This window comes from Chiloscyllium plagiosum, unplaced genomic scaffold (assembly GCF_037043375.1).
Source record: "Chiloscyllium plagiosum isolate Xiang-an unplaced genomic scaffold, Cpla_swu_hap1 HiC_scaffold_37, whole genome shotgun sequence".
In the NCBI taxonomy this organism is placed as follows: Eukaryota; Metazoa; Chordata; class Chondrichthyes; order Orectolobiformes; family Hemiscylliidae; genus Chiloscyllium; species Chiloscyllium plagiosum.
Genome location: NW_028270175.1, coordinates 11064997 through 11086599, shown reverse-complemented (window position 1 = coordinate 11086599; position 21603 = coordinate 11064997). Strand labels below are relative to the sequence as shown.

Below are 21603 nucleotides of genomic sequence, written 5' to 3'. Positions count from 1 at the left end.
ACTCCTGGAATGTAGGACATTATTAAACCGGAGAGGGTTCAGAAGAGATTTACCAGGGTGTTGCTGGGTATGGAAGGTTTGAGTTAGAAAGAAAGGCCGGATCAGCTGGGACCTTTCTCACTGGAGTGTAGGAGGTTGAGAGGTGACCTTGTTAGAGGTTTATAAAATCATGAAGGGTACAGACAGGGTTAATTGTAGTGTCTTTTCCTTAGGATGGAGGATTTCAAGATGAGAGGGCATATTTTTAAGGTGAGAAGAGAAAGATTTTAAAAAGACACGCAGGGTAAATTTTTCACGCAGAGGGTGATTCGCGTGTGGAATGGACTTCCTGAGGAAGTGGTGGATGTGTGCACAATCACAATGTTTAAAAGACATTTTGAGAAGTACACGAATAGGAAAGGTTTGGAGGGATATGGGGCAGCAGGTGGGACTAGTTTAGTTTGTGATTATGGTCAGCATGGACTGGTTGGACTGAAGGGTCTGTTTCTGTGACGTATAACTCTATGTTCTCTGCTTCCAGTCAACAGTACAAATGGGAAGGTGGTGGCCTAGTGGTATTATCATTGGTCTTGTAATTCAGAGGCACAGGCTAATATGAGATGGGTTCAATGAAAAAAGTTTCTGGAGTTACAAACCTGGTCTCATGGTGTCTATGTTGATTTTTCTTTTGTAAAAGCCCGCCTAATTCACTTAGCTGTTTTAGAGAAGGTGATGACCATCCTTACCCGATCTGGCCTACATGTGACTCCAGACCCACATCAATGTGGTTGATTCTTAATAGTTCTCTGGGTAGTTAGGATTGAGAAACAGATGCTAGCCTAGCCAGAGATGCCTACATGGCATAAATAAATAATAAACTAGCGAGTCCTGTCTGGGGTCCATACTTAGCTACATCCCACTCCTTTGGTGTCTATAGGGTTAGAGATGAAGCCTGCTTCCATGTAAGTGCCTACCACACCAAATCTGTGACTGAGCCAGCACCCTCAACTATCGCAGCTGTACTGTCCCGTTGCTTATCGAACAGCAGAACGAACCTGAAAATTGTTAAAGTTAACATTTCCAAGACTTGGGCAATGCATTTTACTCCCACCAGAAATTCTACAGCCTAGCCCACAACTCCAGCTCATCCTGGCTGATCATCCCTGTTAAATGCAACTATGTGCGATCCGTTTGGCCCTGCCCACCCCCATCCCCATCCCTTCGTTGGGCTGAGCTTCCAGGTCCACCTCCCATCCGTTTAAACCCAGCTGCATAATACCGTGTTTAATCCTCTCTTTTGAAAGGCCGGGCAGGTTTTGGGTTTGACACAGACGAGGTTTATTGATATAATTTCAGAGATGAAAAATTACACGCACACAAATCAATTGGCGTGGAGAGGATGGAGCTGTCCATTTTAGCACAGAAGAGGCCAAGGGGAGATATGATGAGAGACAGGGATGTTTAGGAGCATAGATCAATAATGACAAACCTTCCAATGACCAGAGGAACAGTGTTGAGATGATTGGCAAAAAAAACTAAACGGGTCACAAGGAAAAACATTTTACACAATGAGTGACTAGGAATAGGAATGCACTGTCCAAAAGGGTGAGAGATACATATTCATTCGGAGTTTCAAAAAAGATAATTGAATATTGTCGAAAGAGAAAGAAATTTCAGTGGTATGAAGAGCTAGGCCAACTGGGCCGACAAAAGGACTGACATACACCTGATAGAATGGTCTCCTTTTCTGCTATATTGTAATAGGACAGTGGGAGATTGGTTAGTTCAGTCAGCTGGATAGCTGGCTTGCAATGTCAAGTGATTCCAACAGTGTGGGTTTAATTCCCACACTAACTGAAGTTACCATGAAGGTCTCACTTTCTCAACCTCATCCCTTGCCTTAAGCTTGGTGACCCTCTCGTTAAACCCACCACCAGTCGTCTCTCTCTTATGAGGGAGTGGACTGTGACTACACTATGGTCCCTGTAGGAACACCACTTCCTTCGTTCTACCCATCTGATAAGCCATCTTATTTAACCCCTCATTTATTTTAACCCTTATTTTCCCTTCCATAGCCAGACTGTGCTCTATTCTACCATCACATGGAACTTGCTGACTGAACATTGGAGAGGCAGCCAAGGGAACAGAGCAAGGCAGTGAAACTGACTGGAGTGCTCCTCAGAGGGCCAGCATGAATTCAGTTGGCCAAATGGCCTCATTCCCTACCCTAAGAAATCTGAGATTTCATGTTGGCCCCAATTTAAAAATGAAACAATGGGCCATCATGATTGCAGGTGACAGGTATTCCACCCACTGACAGAGAAAAGAGAAAGGCCTGCATACTGCCCCCTTTGGGGGGGACTGGCTGAGTTAATGCCTTTCATCTCTGGTCAGCAGCTGGCCTTCCACAAGATCAAGGACTCTAGGGGCAGAAGTCTTAGTCCCTTGAAGACTTCCAGCAGTAAGGGTGAGGGCAATGCACCCAAGACCAACCAAGGGACACAGCCTACAGGTGAATGAAGGGGTGGGGTGGGGTGGGGGAGATGGTGGGGATTATGGTTGGGGTTAAAAGTTAAGGGTCAGGCACATGAGACAGAGAGGGGTCATGACTCTCTGGAAATCTCTCCCTCACACAGTGGTGATAGCAGAACCTTTAAGGCAGAGCTAGAAAGATTTCTGAAAAGCAAAGGGGATGAAAGGTTATTGAGGGCAGGTGGGAATGAAGTGTAATCGCATCACCTGCAATCAGTCTCCAGGGGCTGAATGGCCTGCTCCAAACTTACACATTCCTGTGTTCCCAGTGAATCAGCACTGAGTGCAATAAATGAGAAATGTGCTGACACCTCCAACCGGACAACACTGAAATGCGCTCACAAGCAAATCCAAAGGGCTTTGCCTTTGAGATTCCCCTGCAGTGACTGCCCTGCCCACTTTATCATCTCAATGGCCACCATATGCCATAAAACCGTAAAAGCATAAGACATTGGAGCAGAGATCAGGCCATTCAGCCCATCAAGGCAAAAGCGAGGACTGCAGATGCTGGAAACCAGAGTTTAGATCAAAGTGGTGCTCCTCGGATGCTGCCTGAACTGCTGTGCTTTTCCAGCACCACTCAGAGCTAAACCCACATTCAGCCCATCGAGTCTGCTCCACCATTCAATCATGGCTGATAAGTTTCTCAACCTTACTTGCCCACTTTCTTCCCATAACCCTCGATACCCTTGACAATCAAGAACCTATCTATCTCTGTCTTAATTATACTCAATGACCCGGCCTCCACAGCCTTCTGTGGCAGTGAATTCCCTAGATTCGCCACTCTCTGATTGAAGAAGTTTCTCCTTATCTCCGTTCTAAAAGGTCTTCCCTTTCCTCTAAGGCCGTGCCCTCGGGTTCTAGTCTCTCCTACCAATGGAAACATCTTCCCAACATCTACTGTATTCTGTAAGTTTCAATCAGATCCCCCTTCATCATTCTAAATTCCATCGAATGTAGACCCAGAGTCCTCAAACGTTCCTCATATATGAAGCTTTTCATTCCTGGGACCACAATGGGCTGAGCTTGGGCCAGAGATGAGAGGATTGCTATATGCCACCCTCCCAATAAATTAAATACATCCCTGCACCCTGCTTCAAAACCCACCTCAGGGAAGGACATGAAATTCTGCTCAGCAGTTAGTCCTCCGACCTCTTCCAGACTCGACTTTGGTGTAAGCGAGACAACTATAAACATTTCCCCTGATTAACTGTCAGTAGCACTGCAGCAAATTTGGGGCTATTGAAAAAGTTTTGAGAACAGAGCACCAACTTTCCGGTAACAAATTGTCCTCTTTGAAAAAAAATGCAATATAACTTCTTCAAATTTAACATACTTGTTTGAATATCTAAGTTAGGGTTTCGAGTAGTCTGTCTCTTCACACTATCCTATTCATTTGAAGAAAATTGCTCTATAATGGCGATATATTTCTGCCAGTGTCAATCAACTGTGACATCTTTTCAATGAAATTCTAGATTCACTCTGAGCTGCAGTTATGTTATCAAATGCTGTGTGGGAAAAGGTCAGTCTCATTTACACAGTAACAGCAGGATTTGAATTTCATATTCAGCACCCCAGGTGCAGTTGCTCAGAGCCACACTGCGGCCAAACACCTCATTAACTCACAAGACATAGGCAGTGCTTGGCAGGCAGACTGGGGCCTCCTCAACTCCATTACTGAAAATTCACCCTATTTTTAATCAGTAAGAGAACCAAGGGCTATGGGGAATAGACAGCAAAGTGGAGTTGAGCGTTAATCAGATCGACCCTGATCTCACTGAATTGCGGAGCAGGCTCAATGGGCTGAATGGCCTGGTTTCTGCTCTGACGTCCAAGATCTGAGGCCTTCCCAGACCACACTCGGACGTACCCTCCACCAACCCCTGCACTGTATGTGACCCACAGATGGCACACTCAGCCTTGCCTTCCAAATCTTCTGTCTCAAAATGTGGATATCTTCCTGAGATGGTATGTTATGACACACCTCTGGAGCAGGTGAGATTTAAACCTGGGACTCCTGGATCAGAGGTAGGGACACTACCATTGCACCACACGAGGCCCCAGCTCAAAGCCATCTCATTTGTCCTCATATCTACGTATGCTGTCAGATAATGTTGCTGTGTAGCGCCTTACAACACCAAAGGGTGCTGCAGAAATACAAGTTGCTGCCCGCGGCCTGTGATCTGGGTGGCCCCAGATGGAGAGTTAATGGCAACGTGTGTTACTTCCAGCAAGTGATTTAGCTTGCACCTTCTAGTTAAAAAAAAATTGACTGTAATTTTCATAACACCATGGGTAGCAAATTAAAATAATTGTGCACTGATGCAGACTTAATGAAGCAATAGCGAGTGTTCGAGCAAAGCTAACTAGACGTTGCTTCACAGTTGCAGTCATTATCCCTTTTAAAGTAGTTACAAAATAAAAATATCTAACTAGACAACAAAGCCTGTTACAATAAGTGCTAATGATCTTCCAGCGACAAAGTACTGTTGTAGATCAAGAAATGGAAAGGCCACATCCATTACCTAATGGGAAAGGAAGATTGAGGGCGGCACAATGATTAGTACTGCCACTTCACAGCACCAGGGACCCGGGTTCGACTTCACCCTCAGGTGACTGTGTGGAGTTTGCGTGTTCTCCGTGTCTGCGTTGGTTTCCTCTGGGTGCTCCGGTTTCCTCCCACAGTCCAATGACGTGCAGGTTAGGTGGATTGGCCATGGGAAAATGCAGGGATAGGGTAGAGGGAAAGGTCTGAGTGGGATGCTCTTTGGACAGATGGTGAAGACTTGATGGGCTGAATGGTCTGCTTCCCCAATGTAGGGATTCTATGATTCCAAGGCAATTACACGGGAAGCACAACATGGAATAAACAGCAGAGTTTGGTATTCTGAAGCTCCATCCTTGCAGCCAAAGGTACCAATTTTTACCAGAAACGGTGGTGGGAATTTGTCCAAACTGGATTTCTCCATTTCTTATAGAATCCCTACAGTGCAGATAGAGACCATTTGACCTATCCAGGCTACACTGACCCTCCAAAGAATGACCCACTCTAACTCCTGCATTTATCATGGCTAGTCCACTTAGGCTACACATCCCTGGACACTACAAGGCAATTTAGCATGGCCAATTCAAATCTGTACATAGATAAAAGCAAATTAATGTACATGCTGGAATCTGAAACCAAAAGAGAAAATGCTGGAAAATCTCAGCAGGTCTGGCAGCATCAAAGGGTCAGTTAGACTCGAAATGTCAGCTCTTTTCTCTCCTTACAGATGCTGCCAGACCTGCTGAGATTTTCCAGCATTTTCTCTCTCACATCTGTACATCACTGGACTGTGGGAGCACCTGGCAAAAACCCACACAGATACAGGGAGAATGTGCAAACCCCATGCGGACAGTCACCCAAAGTGAGAACTGAACCTGGGTCCCTGGTGCTGTGAGGCAGCAGTGCTAACCACTGAGCTTCCATACCATCCTCCTGTAGTCTCCAAGTGCTTTATTCTGAACTTTACACCCCACAACGGTATACAGTAAATGGCTTTGGACAGGGTGCACCAGAACGTTCCTCTAGATCGTTCGAGGGGCAGAAAAACAGATTGGGGGTGAGGTTGGGGTGTTTAGAACAGCCTTGTAAATAGAATATTTAGGACTAAACAAATTGAAGTACTTAAGGGGGCAAGATGGAGAAAAACTGTCTCATCCAGTGGACATGGCCTGAAGCAAAATTACAGACATAATATTAGACCATTAAGGGATGATCTCAGGAGGGGATGTGGAAATCTGAAATCCTCACTCTCCAGTGCAAATGAAGATTTTCAAGGTGAGGTTGACAGATTTTGTTTTATTAGATGAGTCTGGATTTTCAGAGTTGAGATGCAAATCCATGATCGAACTAATGATGGTACAGACTGGAGGGGCAAAATAGCCCACATTTATTACTGTGTTTTTAGAGGAATATCTCTCTAAGCCTCTCAAAAATGATGAGGTAATCACAGCTGAGGAAAGAAAAGGCTAACTCGCAATTCCACTCCACACTCTAGCATGTCCTCACAAAGTCCCCAAACATTCCACAGTCAGTGGGTTACTTCTGAAGTGCTGTCACTGTTATTGAGTAAGGAAACACAGCATTGCACAGGAGTGAATAAATGGCCGGCTTATCTATTTTTAATGTTGTTCACTGAATCAAGAATGTTGGCCTGGACATCAGGAGGACAGTCTCCTCCTCCTGGCAATACTTGCAGGTGACCATGTACAGCCATATACAATATTCCTTTAGCTACTACTCCAAAACATTAACAGCAATATCACAATCCTTGTTAACATTTCTAGACTTTCCAGCCCGAATGCAGAAAACACAAAACAAAATCTGCAGAGGCAATATGAACTAGTTCCTGGAGCATCTAAAGAGTTTATTTTTTAAATAACTGAGAGAAGTATCTGTCAACCAGCAAATATTCATATTTTGAGAGCAGGACAGGTTGAAAAGAAAGAACGAGATAATAGCAAAGAAAAACCGTGTCAGAGACACATGAGCAGAATGCTAAATCAGTACAGCTCCTTATCAGGATGAAAGCGAAGGGATATGCCCAATGTTTCTGCAAACTAAGGTGGGGCTAGCTATAGGCAGCACCATGAGACAACAAGATACTGCTGCCCCACACACTCTTGCAAAATGAGGCTACAATTGCAGTGTTTTTTTCTAACGGATTCTTGATGAGCTGCCAGAGCATGTCAGAGACGTGGAGAAATCTCATGGCTTGGTTGGTTAGCAAATCAAGATTTTGTGTTCAGTAAAAACATTTATATGAACCATCAGCAGAAGCAACTTCTTTCTCCTACTTCCTCCTCCAGCAGAGGTACAGCTCTTTGAGGGAGTGAGAATGGTTCCATTGGTGTCAACTACCTTCCTTTACCATATCCCCTTTTGGCTACTCAACTCAAGATTGTAAACAGCAACCCAATGGTCGAGCTGAGGTATTTAAGGGATTAAAGAGGTCTACACATTGGACAATGGCGGTCTGTCACAGTTCACTCAGGAATCAGAGTTCAAAATTGAAAATTTCAAAACACAGGTTGGCATCAATATTGTTTGACAGGAATCAGGGAGTGCTGTTGGAATTAATATCAAGATCAACAAGGTCAAGGGTTTAATGGTTTACCCCAGCCCCATCTTTTCAACCCTGGGGAGTGCAGGTTTCACAGGTACCCAAGTTGTAACCCAATGGATTTCTCTGGCCCTAACCTCTGGGTAGCCCACTGCAGCATTCCTATTGCAGTTAAATCAAGGTAGACCAATGTCACAGAGATCAGGAATTGTTTATGCTAAACTAAAACAAAGAACTGCAGTTGCTGGAGATCTGAAAGAAATTGCCTCCGAAACTCAGCAGGTCTAGCAGCATCTGTGAGTGGAAAACAGAGTTAACAACATCAGAACCCTCAGCAGTACAGTCTGCTTTCTCTCCACAGATGCTGCCAGAGCTGCTGAGTTTCACCAGCAATTACTGTTTTCCGTTCAAGAATCATTACGTTCTCTATGCCACTACCCTGCAGAGAGAATGAACTAATGAGCTGTCCTCAAAGCTTAAACAACAGAATAACAACTTATATTTGCATTTCAGATGTCCCAAAGGTAATCCACAAGAGATGGAAACAGAAGGCAAGCAGTGGTATAGGAATTAGGGGACTGGAGGTTTCATTTTAACTTGCTGAAATCAAAATTAAAAGAGATTCAGAATGGCCTCAAAATGGGGCAGGGAGACTGACCATTTTCTTAATATCAATGCTGCATCCAGTGTAGTTGTTTCTTCACTTATTAGGGAGACAGGGGGACAAACTATGTACTATCCACACAGTACATTTCCCTAATTTCTAATGGACCCTTAGGGTCACCTGCTCCAATCAGCCCATTAAGCCTGCCCCATCATTCAATACATTTATGCCTGGTTGAACATTTCAAAGCACAGAAGTAGGGACAGGCCATTTGGGTCATTGTGTTTGTACAAGCCATTTCACAAGGATATCCCCTCCCCTTCATTCTACTCTCAATCTCCCATATCAGGTTCTCCTCTGGTGTTTGTGCGTGTCCACTTTCCTTTTAAAAGCAACACTAAATTTAGTCTCCCCTAGCATTTATAAAGCAGCAGTGCATTCTAGAAGGCAACTCAGAGAGTCATAGAACACACAAGATGCCCTTCAGCCCATCGTGTTTGTGCCAACCTACCCACACTAATCTGACTTTCCATGAGTTGGCCCATAGCCTGGGATGTTATGACATTTCAAGTGCTCTTCCAAGTACTTTTTAAAGGTTGTGAGGTTTCCTGCCTCAACTCCACTCCAAGGCAGATTCCCACCCACCATGCCTGGAAAAAGTTTACCCCTGACCTTGAGTGTGTAATGTAGAGCGACAGTTCAGCACCATTCTGAGGCAGTACTGCTCTCTCCACAGTGCTGCCTTCTGGGGAGCAGTGAATTGAAGGTTCCTCCCTTTCTTCAGAGAAACAAGAAACACTGTTTGCAGTATCCAGCTGTTAGATTCATTGTCAGCATAGGGATCTCCCATGACAAGGATCTAGTTGATCTAGTGTGGTAGAGTAATCTAATTACAACAAAGCACCAGTCAGTTTCACAAATAAATCTCAAGACTTACCACAAAGTCCTTTGCTAATAACTTTGATCCTTCGCTGCTGTGTGCACTGGGCCATATCCAACTCACACTCATTACTATACGTGGAATAATCGGATCCACAAACCGGGGCGATGACAGGTGGGCAGGCACTTTTCTTGCAGACGCACATTCCCTTAGTTGGCTCTTTGGGATCTTTCTCACAGACAGCTCCAAACCCACAGAGGACACCTCGACACACTGAGGAAGGAAGGAGAGAATGTTATCATCAGATCCCAGTGTGTCCAATAAACATAGCTTCTACCCTTTCAAAACAAACCTAAAAATCAGGTTAAACAGCCCCTGATGGAACACTATTACAAAAAACACAATCAAACAGTTAACAGTAATTTATAAAAGGTGAATGGAAACTTATTAAATCAAGATGCTCTTGCCTGGGGTGATAATGCACTCCATCTTCTCTGCGCCCATTGGTCTCAAAAGGTCTCTATCATGCCAGTAGGCACTACAGGACATTTGAGTGCAAGAAGTAAGAGGAGCGCAGAGGTGGGCATGATGACCCTTTCCACAGCCCACTGCCTGGACATGTTAATGGCCACTTAGACCAAGCCCATGAGTAGAACCATGACGGGGGCCTGGGAACTGGCAACTCTTCCACACACAGGGTGCCCATCAACCAGGATTGAGGGTCGACTTGCAACACAGTGAGAAATGCCCACAACTGGATCAGCGAACATCTACTACAGCAATGTTTACACCCTGATCAGTGATTGGGTATGGAAATAGCAGAGGTTACATCAGCAATAGCATCATGAGGGAGGTAAAAGAAGCAATGATTAATGACTGAGGACATGGGGCTATACATAATTTCTATAGATAGATCTGCATAATATTTGCAGCACAGAAACAGACCATTTGACCCAATTAGTCCATGACTGTGTTTATGTTCCATACAAACCTCCCTCTTCATTTAAACCTCTCTGTCTGCCTCTCCCCCTTATGTAGAGCATCCTCTTACCAGAAGTTCTCCTTGTTTTGTCTAGGCTGCCTTCTGGACTGGTTCCCACTCCCACCTTGAACAACACTGGCCTAGCTGCAAGGACCATGTAAAAAAAATCATTTTTGAAAAGATTGGGTGGGTGTTGGGGTGGGGGTGGGAGGAGGTTGAGAAGTGCCTCTCCTTTACTGACCCATCCCCAACTTCTGTTGCACCTTACAGCTTTGAAAGGCCACCCACCATTTGTAACTGGTTGGTGAGTCAATCTGCCGGCATGAAGTGGTGACTCTGGGGAAAATCACACAGTGTGACCGTTTCCCACATGGTACAGGCATTCTCACCTCTGTTTAAGCCAGACCTTGTTTTTCAGGAAACTATAGGGGAAATCCTGCCCAATACCCTCGAGTCATGGAGAAATAACTAGTTGACTGAATGTTCTTGCAGTTCCAAGGTTGGCAAGGCTATGGGCCAAATGCTGAAAATGGGATTAGAATAGGAAGGTGTTTGTTCTTGACCAGTGCAATCTTGATAGGCCAAATAGCCTTTTTCTATCTATAGACCTGTATGACAATGAGTCTAAATAGTATTGATGTTACAATAATTGAAAATCAGTGACTAAAGTAAGATCTATAAAGGAGCCTACATACCTTTAACCTCTAATTCTGAATAGTCTTAATATATTCATGTGTTATTTACTGCTTTTAGATGTCTGTGGAATATTTTCAGCACATTTGTTTTTGACTCAATTTTCTCAAATACTTGTTTCTCTTTATATCTGGCTGTAAAATTTCTTCCTCACAGTGCCAATACTTTACCAAGACAGCCCATCATACTTTTACGGCAATCCAAAATTTCTCACTTCTTTAGGTCTATCTTTAGAGTCAATTAATTAAGTTTTTGATGTGGTTATCTGCTGGTACAAAGTTTAATTACATGGGGTGGAATTTTCCTTTGTTTTGTTAAAATACTTTTGGGGGGAGGGGGAAGAGGAGGGGAGTTAGGTGTGGTGACTAACATGTGACCCTGACTGTCACTCGCCAATCAGATCACCAAGAACTTTGACCAATTCCTCGACAAATCATAAGCCTCGATGCTGGCGTCCTGGCAGCTGGCCAGAAACTGCTGGCCAATCAAAGCCCAGCAGCCTCCAGGTCCTAAACTACATCCCAATGGATCTGGAAGCAGTAAGGTTAATTTTTTTTATACTCTTATCGTGGGGTGGAGTCATGACAGAATGGGATGGGATGAAGTGGGGTGGGGAGGTGGTGAGTTGAGGGATCTGAAATGGGCATTAATTAACCATGCCAGGACCTTAATCACTGGCGAGTTAAGAAAGGTGCCCAGAACCTTAATTTGTAAGGAAACGAGAAGGGTTTGATTTTTCTCCAGGGCCAACCCACCCAATTAGTTCCCTTTCTCACCACTTCCATGGAAGGGAAAATCACCCCCGTACCCTGGGAGTTACAACATGAGGTCGGTTAGCTCAGTTGGCTTGCAATGTAGACTGACAACAATGGCGCAGGTTCAACTCCCTCCCTGGCTGAGGTCACCATGAAAGTCCCACCTTCCTGATCTTACCCCTCACTTGAGGCATTGTGACCCTCAGGTTAAACCACCCACCAATCATCTGTCCTCTAAGGAGAGAGCAATCTTATAAGCCTCTGCAACATTACCTATTATGTGAACAACGTAATATCTTCTAGTTGTGCCAGCCTTGTAATGCTAATATTTGAAGGTACTGATAAATGGAAATAAGTAATATGTTTAGTGAAGGAGATTCACAGTGTGGCGAGCTGACAGAACTGTCACATCTCTTCTGATTTTTTTGTTAGACTAGTGCTTTAAGGGTTATTGAACCAAGACAGATAATGGAGATATGACTCCATAAAGGGTGAAAGAGGCTTGAGGAGCTGAATGGTCTATTCCTGTTCTGATGTTCCTAAATTCTTATCTGTTAAATATGACAATTTCCAGGATTGTTTGGACGAATCCATAAAATATTGTCTTGCCTTTAAATTCTACTCATTTGTTTATGGAAGACAATACAACAGTCTGATTATGGAGTATATGGGATTAGATGGTAGCCTCTGACATCTGGTTTGAATTTAGCCCAGACCAGACCATTTGTGACCTACAGGGGTTCTACCTGAAATGGGCTGAGACAGTGTCAACTCATTTGCATGGACTCCACCAGTCAAATCTGTCCTTAATTGTCTGCAAATATCACATCTCTGATGTCCAGATGTTCAGGGTAGGTAGTGGTTACATTTTAGACTCATATAGGTGTACAGTACAGAAAAAGGCCTTCCAGCCCATCAAGTCTGCACCAGTTAAAAATGACCAACTAAATATTTTAATCACCGGTATTGATGCACCAGCATCGAGCCAAAGAGGGGAACACAGTCTCCTCCATCTCTGTCCTTGGACAGCACAGTGGAAAGTAGTCACCTTCCAACATTCAATTCCTCAGCACCAACATCCTTCAATTTGATGAGCATAAAACTAAAACAAAAAATACGCTTCAAATCAACATTAAACTCTTCATCACAGTCATTGAGTGGGAGTTGCTCCTGTGCTCAGAAAGCAGAAAAGTCCTAACTTTCGAGATGAAAGTGATTTGTTCTTTTTTTCCCTCTTGCAGGGAAATTGCAATAAGAATGAAGTCCCAAGGTCAATGGATTGGCATCAAGTAAGATGGATTATAATTGGTATCTCCGTGTTTTCACTCCATTACCTTCCAGGATCTTGAATAAAGTCCATCATTGTCTTTTTTTTTGACCTGTAGTTATTTCTTAACGATTAAGTTGGTCCTGCCAGAAATGGGATGCTTAATGGTCAAACGTTCTTACCCTATTCAGACACATTAATTTCTAGTGCCTTATAATGCTTGAGATCCCAGCGAAAATGTGATCGCACATCAGTAAGGGAGCGATTTGGCTGCGTTCTTTATTTTGATAATTTTTGTCTTTCCTTTTCCAATGTATCTTCTCGTTTCTTTATTAACCAAGGCATAGTTTAAAGGCAGGGAGGTGATGCTGGGACTGTATAAAATGCTGGTTAGGCCATTGTGACAGCATTGTGTGAAGTCCTGGAATCCACAATTTTGGAGGGATGTGATTACACTGGAGAGGATACAGAGGAGATGATAAAAATAGAGGATGCCAGAAATCACAAACAAAAACAGACATTGCTGGAAAAGCTCAGCAGGTCTGGCAGCAGCCTGGAGAGAAATCAGAGTTAACGTTTCAGGCCCAGTGAAGCCTTCTTCAGGATGTTCCCAATTACCAGGATGTTACCTGGGCTGAAGAGTTTTAGTTATCTCTGGATAGACAAGAATTGTTTTCCTTGGAGCAGAGGCAGGACATGACACAGATGCACAGGGGCAGCACGGTGGCGCAGTGGTTAGCACTGCTGCCTCACAGCACTAGGGTCCCAGGTTCGATTCCAGCCTCAGGCGACTGTCTGTGTGGAGTTTGCACATTCTCCCCATGTCTGCGTGGGTTTCTTCTGGGTGCTCTGGTTTCCTCCCACAGTCCAAAGATGTGCAGGTCAGGTGAATTGGCCATGGTGAATTGCCCGTAATGTTAGGTGCATTATTCAGAGGGAAATGGGTCTGGGTGGGTTACTCTTCGGAGGGTCGGTGTGGACTTGTCGGGCCGAAGGGCCTGTTTCCACACTGTAGGGAATCTAATCTAATCTAAATTATAGATAGGGTAGACAGGAAGGAACTTTTCCTCTTGGTGGAGGGATCAGCAATGACAGAGCATAGATTTAAGATAAGGAGCAGGACGTTAGATAGAATGTGAGGAAAAATCCTTTCACCCCGGGGGTGATGGGAATCTGGAACTTGCTGCCTGAAAGGATAGAGAATGGCAGAAACACTCGTAACATTTTATCAAGAATTTTAACATGCACTTATGATTCCAAGGCGTTCAATGCTGTAGACTACACGCTGAAAAATGGCATTAGCATAGTTAGGTGTTTTTAGTCAGTTCGGACTTGAGGGGCCAGAGGGCATTTTTCTCTACTAAAAACCTATTCTGTGGTGTAGCAACTCTCACATCATTTCCCCATTCCATTCTCGGTGTGCATGGTGTTTTTTGGTAAATGTTGGCAAGTTATTTGATCATAACGGTGACATCCACATCCACCCCTTGCTCTCAGGCAATATGCATCCTCCAGCAGTTATTGAGTAGTCACCAAAATCAGAAACAATGGGTGACTTTCCTATCCCTCTGTTTGGAGGAAAGTGGGGGATTCTTTTGTACATGTAGCTTCTTAAGCAATACTTTATTCAAAAGCATTAACACAGCAGCTCTGCAGTGATGGGTGTATGGTAGCCCACAATAACCAGTAAACTGTAATGCATTTGCACAGTTTTAATTTCCATCCCATCCAGTTGCTAAGACTGAGATCAACTTAAAGACTACAAAAGCTGTGTTGTAAAAGAAAAGATTTCAGTGCAAGTCTCCAGGTAGAGGAATTCTACAGTCCCCTGAGCATTTTCCATTGTTTCCTTTCACAGAGCCTGTGATCCAGTCTTACTCAGGCTGCACAGGTTCCCCATTAATAATCCAGGCTGATTACCAGCCTGAGTTCCATCAGATTTTACTCACAATACTCACTCCAGCTTCCAGAAGCTGGCTCAGCAGATCATAACATTTCATCAGTGCACGAAGATTTATAAATAAACACCTGACCCAATTAAATTGTGACTTGAGGCAAAGGACAGATTATCGTTTTAAAAATGGAAAGAAAACATCAAGTTTTCCATAAAAACAATGGGGTAAGCCAGGAGAGCGAGCACCTCCCCAAAATGTTAATAAATCTACAGTCAGGTAATGGTTAGGTGAATTTATTTTTCTGGTTTGCTAAGCAATGCAAATCGAAGCTCGAGTTACAGCTGAATTCTGTCTCCATTCTCTTGGCAATGACCTAAATTGAAGGCTGTGCATCAGAAACAATTCCCATTCCCATCAGCATACTGTACGTTTAAAGGCACATTGCACGTTTTAAGCCACACTGTGCACTTAAAGTCAGACTGCATTTTTAAAAGCATGAGTGTCAGTAAACCGGGGACGGGGGGTTGGGCTGGGTGGGTGGTAAATGCGGACAGTCGTACAGCACTGATGCTTGTCGATATGTAGTTCCATCACAGTTCACTCAAAATACACACAAACAATCACTGTTATAGGGTAGAGCTTCAAGGAGAGGAATTTGCCAATATTCTGGCGACATTAAAATACAAGTCGAGGGTTCAGGTGGTGCAGTGGTAATGTGCCTAACCCTATGCCAGGAGCCCTGTGTTCAAGTCCCATTTGTTTCAAAGGTGTGTCACAGAAGATATGAATGGTTGATTAGGAACATCTCTCAATGCACAGGAAGCAAAAAAAATCATAGTATCATACATCACGGAAACAGATCCTTCAGTCCAACTCAACTGCTTCGACCAGACAACTCAATCTGACCTAGTTCTGTTTGCCAGCATTTGACCCATATTCCTCTAATCCTCTATTCACATACCCATCATGAGGTACATATTTATGGTATTATTTGTCTGCTTAGCACGCAAAACAGTACTTTTCACTGTATCTCATTTTTTCACGCAGAGGGTGGCGCGTGTATGGGACGAACTGCCAGAGGAAGTGGTGGAGACTAGTACAATTACAATATTTAAAAGGCACCCATATGGGCAAATGAATTGGAAGGGTTTAGAGGGATATGGGCCAAATGCTGTCAAATGAGACTGGGTCAGATTGGGATGCATGGTCGTAAAATTGTTGCAGGTTGTTTCCCTCCGAAGTGGTGATGCAGGTTAGTAAATGATACACTTGTGAACCATCCATTTCCTGGACCCTTTCATGATGTCAGAATCTCAGATTTATATTTGCTAACTATTACTCTCACCTCTCGAAGAGACCTGTGTTTCAATTGTTTAGTCATCAGCAGTTCACGGCTAGCTCACTGGAAGCTGTTCGGCATTTTGTCTGCAGTAGCAGCAATTCCTTCAGCTATCCTGTACTAGTTTCAGAAGGTGCTTCCTAAACCTCTCTCTCTCTGCTCCTTTAAGGGTCACCTTTAAGACCAATCTATAACACAAGCTTTGCCTAATCTAGTATATTTCCTTTAGTGGTTTGGTGTTGCATTTAGTTGAATAATGCGTCCATGAGAAACCTTGGATCATTTTACTACATTAATAATTTGGTGTAAGTTGTGGCTGGCAGGTAACTGGACTGTCAGGGCAGGGGAGATATGATTAACCTGGTTATTCTTGGAGATCCATGAGCAAGCAGCTGGTAAACACGAGAGTGACCAAGAGTGAGGAGAGCTATCCCTGTCTGTGGCTCAGTGACGCAGAGCTGGATTGTGATGAGTCATAAACTTGACGAGGTGGGCAGCAGTTTGGACTGGCATTAGCAGAAAACGCAGGCCCTTTCTCTCAGAAAGAAGCAGCTGACAGGGAACCTCATGTCTTTAAAATTAGAAATGTCAGAGCGGGAGGACGCTGTTCAGCTCCTCACGCCCCTCAACCATTCTCGGTCATGGCTGCTCATCTAACTCAGACCCACATTCCCAGGCAATCCCCGGATCCCTTGACATCAGCAGCAAATATAAATCTATCCATCTTGGCTTTGGGTTTAGTTAATGACGGAAATTCCTCAGCACTCCAGGGTAGAGAATTATTAACATTCACCTCCCACTGAGTGAGGAATTTCATTCCCTTCTCAGCTCTGGAAGGCTGTTTATACATATGGTCCAATACTCACTGGTAGTATTTTAAGTAATAGTTTATCTGTGAGCTGTAACACAGCATCTTTTCATTGATGGGGAAATGGCAGCCCATTACATTTGGAAAACTATAACGCAGATGGTAGTGTTGACAGCGGGGATAACGGAAAGTACTGGGAGTACTCTCCATTCCTCATTAAATATTGCCATGGGAGTTTTAACATCTATCGGAACTGACAGACCGAGTTTTATATTTCATTGGAAAGTGAACATCTCCAACAAGTCAGTTCTGTCTGTATTGTTAAGAGTGTGGCGCTGGAAAAGCACAGTAGGTCAGGCAGCATCCGAAGGGCAGGAGAGACGATGTTTCGGGCATAAGCCTTTCATCAGGAATGAGGCTGTGAGCCGAGGGGGTGGTGAGATAAATGGGAGGGGGGATGGGACTGGAGTAAGGTGGCTGAGAGTGTGATAGATGGATGGAAATAGGTCAGAGAGGAGGGTGAAGCGGATAGATGGGAAGGAGGGTGGGAAGGTAGGACAGGCCATGAGGGTGGTGCTGATTTGGAAGGTTGAAACTGGGATAAGGTGGGGGGAGGGGAAATGGGGAAACTTGGAAACTGCTGAAATCCACATTGATCCCATGTGCTTGGAGGGTCCCAAGGTGGAAGATGAGACGCTCTTCCTGCAGGTGTCGGGTGGTTCGGGAGTGGCGACAGAGGAAGACCCAGGACCTGCACCACACTCTTAACTCTAATCTCAGCAACCGCAGTCCTCACTTTCACCTGTCTGTAACTCCTGTGCTGACCTAGGCTATGTCTTCAATAAGGCTTAAACCTGCAATTTTCTGATCCAGAGGAAGGTATGCTGCAAACTTAACAATATTGATACTCGTAATAAAGGAACAGTGTTGACAGGTTGATAGATTCTATGTATATGCCAGACACAATAACTTTTAATATAAAGGTATTTAACCTCCTCCATTTTGCACAAAGAGTAGTATTTGAAAGGCTTCTTTTCTTTCAGGTTTGTTGATGTTGGGTTTTTTTACTACTATTCTTAGCCAAAACATTTCTTCACTCTCTTCAATTTCAGTTGTTCATAACTGGCTATCACCATAGCAAGTTGAATGATTACTTGGAAATAATAGATTCCACCTTCACACTGAGAGATCATTTTGTTTTAACCATCAAAAATGGTTATTGCTTTGTGCACCTGCGTCTCCCACACTCCTTTCCCCTTCTACTTTCTCGTTCCCCAGAACAAGAACATTTACATTCATCTCATTGACCCACTGGGGATTTCATTAACATATTCTCACTCGGGCCCAATGGCAATCATTGGACAGCAACTGAGAATCGAATACAAGACGGGGACACCCCCACCCTTTGCTGAGTGAGGTTTTCAATTCTGCAAAAGCACAGCAGGTCAGGCAGCATCCGAACAGCAGGAGAATCAACATTTCGGGCATAAGCCCTCCATCAGGATTCTCCTGCTCCTCGAATGCTGCCTGACCTGCTGTGCTTTTCCAGAACCACGCTCTTGACTCTGATCTCCAGCATCTGCAGTCCTCACTTTCTCATGTCAATTCTTCAAGATCATCCTAGAGTCTTCACTGATTGGGGATTAATCCACCAGGTACTTCTACTGGAGAGCCTGCAAGAGGAATCATCAGGGTCTTGTTAACACTGTTCTCTTTTCTCCTCACTGTTCTTGTAATGCTTTTGTCTTATTGGCTGTAGGCCATTGGATGTGGGAGAGAAAGGTCGGAATGGGGGAGGCGGGAGGATGTGACAGATGTGTCATTCAAATAAGGCTGTTCAAGAAGATATGAAAGATCCACTGCCAGAGTATTGGTATCTTCCAATGTCTTACCCACACATTCATCCTTTAACTAATGACTCTTGCCAGAAGCAGATTAATCTCACAGTAGGCATTTCACTGACTGTAATTGACTCTCTTATTGGCTTGTATCAGAAGCAGGTCAACATCTGAGAGGTATTTTCAGGACATCTTGAGATGAGAAAGGGGTCACACGAATCCAAGTCTTTTCGACAGCTCTGTCAGTCAATGCTGCCTTACCAAGCTTTGAATGGAGTTTGAATTTTGTGTGGAAGCTTTTAAAATTGAAGAGTAGAAATTCAGTTTCTGAAATGGACACATTTTGTAACATCAACACTTCCACATCTGCTAACAGGTACAGAATCTATTGGTGGAATGAGTAAGAGGATGTATGCACCTTATTGTTATCACACCAAAATGTTTCACATCTTCTGCCCGAAACATCGAATCTCCTGCTCTTTGGATGTTGCCTGACCTGCTGTGCTTTTCCAGCACCACACTCTCAACACTTTCAAATCATCAGGTCTACCTTCCCCCAGAAAGAGGTGTTCTTGAAATTTCCTCCAAAATCCCAGATCTTTTTAACAACCAAAAGAACTGCAGATGCTAGTTTCTCTCCACGGATGCTGCCAGACCTGCTGAGCTCTTGCTGCTATTTCTGCTTTTGACCCAGATTTTTTTTGCAGATTGTTTGAAATCTTTTGCAAAGAATCTTAAATAGTTCAACCAGATGCCAGATTTTCGCCTGACACTGAAGACCCACTTAATGTGAGTGGATGCAATCCTGCGTGTCTTCTCTTGTTTATGAAAAGGCAGATGATTCCCAGGGAAACCTGGAGCCAACTTAACAAAAGGGCTTTTGGCAGTGTCTAATGTTATGTGTAGGAACATGCCACACAGTGCTGGAATAGACAAGGCACTGTTATGCAGTATGAGGCACAGGCTTGATTCCTCCACTCTACTTAGTTCCCTTTCAGGCACAATGCTGTGAGGAGAGAAACCCATGGACTCGCATGCTTGGTAGCTTGTCTACCTGATAGCCAACTGACAGCAGTTTTGGCTGAACTGGGAGTGGGCTATCCGAATGCAGTTGGTGAATATCCCAGGAACGCAGAAACTGGAACCAGGATTAATGACTCCTGTTAACACAGTCATTCATGATTGAGAATCATTGTTGAGTGCTTTATCAGCCAATGAATTCCTTTTAAATGTACTCACTGTTGCAATGTAGGAAGTGAGGCAGTGACTTTGTGCACAGCAAGATCCCAAAATCATTATTGGCAGTCAATGAATACTCCCAGTTCTTGTCTAGATGATCAAGGAATATATATTGATTGGGACCCTGTGAGAATGCTCTTTGTCTTAGTGCCAAAGCGTTTCTTACAGGACAGGTGAGGGCTAGTGTTTAAACTTTCACCTAAAAGGTGAGCAGGCCATTTGTCAAGAAAAGTTTGCTCCGCATTTTACTAGAGAGACAATAATTTTCTGCCTTTTCTCTCTGTCACTTCATACCTTCACTTAACAATCCACTTTTAAATGCCTCAGGTCATATTGCAACTGTAGCCTTTTGAAACTTTGAATTCCACAATCGCAAAAGCCCTTGAAGATTTTTTTCTCCCTCTTCTGAATACACAGTTATTCGCCTTTGATTAAATTCTAAGTATGCCCACTTCTTCTGGATTTCCTGAGGGCTAAATCATACCTGACTTTAGCTGTCAATCCTATTGTTACACAAAACACTTCAATGAATCAGTGTTGTAGCCCCATCTCTGACCTGCACTCCAACAGAGCAAGGCTTTCATATAGCAGACGATTGTTGAATTTGTGTTGTATTCAGCTTACTCTCATTGTCCCTTTGCATTGCTGAAGCAGCCAATAGAAATGCAAAACTAGCCATTTCAACCTTTCAGCTGTCAACAATAAGAGCTTTTATTTGTTTAGCACCGCTAACATAAAACATCCCAAGACGCTTTACGTGAGCAGTATGAAGCAAAACATGACTCTGAGTCACTGATAAGGAGGTGTTAGGTCAGGTGGCGAAAAAGCTTTGTCAAACAGCAAAGTTTTAAGGAATGTCTTTAAGGTGCAAAGTAAGGTAGAGGAGATGGAGTGGTGTAGGGAAGGAATTCCAAAGCTTGGCCACTGAAGGAACAGGCACAAAAAGTGGAGCAATTTAAATTGGGGCTATAGAAGATGTCAGAATGAGTGCAGATATCTTGAACCAGTGTGGGATTGGAGGCAATTGACAGAGGAGAAAGTGAGGTCCAGCAGCATGGGCCCCAGCTATGCCTGCCTCTTCGTAGGGTATGTGGAACAATCCATCTTCCGCAACTACACTGGCCCCACCCCCCATCTTTTTCTTCGCTACATTGATGACTGTATCGGCGCTACCTCGTGCTCCCACGAGGAGGTTGAACAGTTCATCCACTACACCAACACCTTCCACCCCGACCTCAAATTCACCTGGACAGTCTCGGACTCCTCCCTCCCCTTCCTAGACCTTTCTGTTTCTATCTCAGGCGACCGAATCAACACGGACATCTACTACAAACCTACCGACTCCCACAGCTACCTGGACTACACCTCCTCCCATCCTGCCCCCTGTAAAAACGCCATCCCATTCTCCCAATTCCTTCGTCTCCGCCGCATCTGCTCCCAGGAGGACCAGTTCAAAATACGTAAAACACAGATGGCCTCCTTCTTCAAGGACCGCAATTTCCCCCCCGACGTGGTCGACGGTGCCCTCCACCGCATCTCCTCCACTTCCCGCTCCTCCGCCCTTGAGCCCCGCCCCTCCAACCGCCACCAGGACAGAACCCCACTGGTCCTCACCTACCACCCCACCAATCTCCATGTACAGCGCATCATCCGCCGTCACTTCCGCCACCTCCAAACAGACCCCAGC

General features: G+C 44.2%; 1 protein-coding gene across 6 annotated transcripts in view; it reads right to left on the bottom strand.

The window, feature by feature from the left end:
- Positions 1 to 21603, bottom strand: part of agrn (agrin) — a 531414-nt gene that overhangs the window by 162374 nt on the left and 347437 nt on the right. For all 6 annotated transcript variants that reach the window (XM_087980308.1, XM_087980309.1, XM_087980310.1 and 3 more), the window contains one exon: positions 9158 to 9373. In XM_087980308.1, the coding sequence (XP_087836434.1) occupies positions 9158 to 9373 (216 nt within the window). The remainder of the gene's footprint in view (positions 1 to 9157; positions 9374 to 21603) is intronic.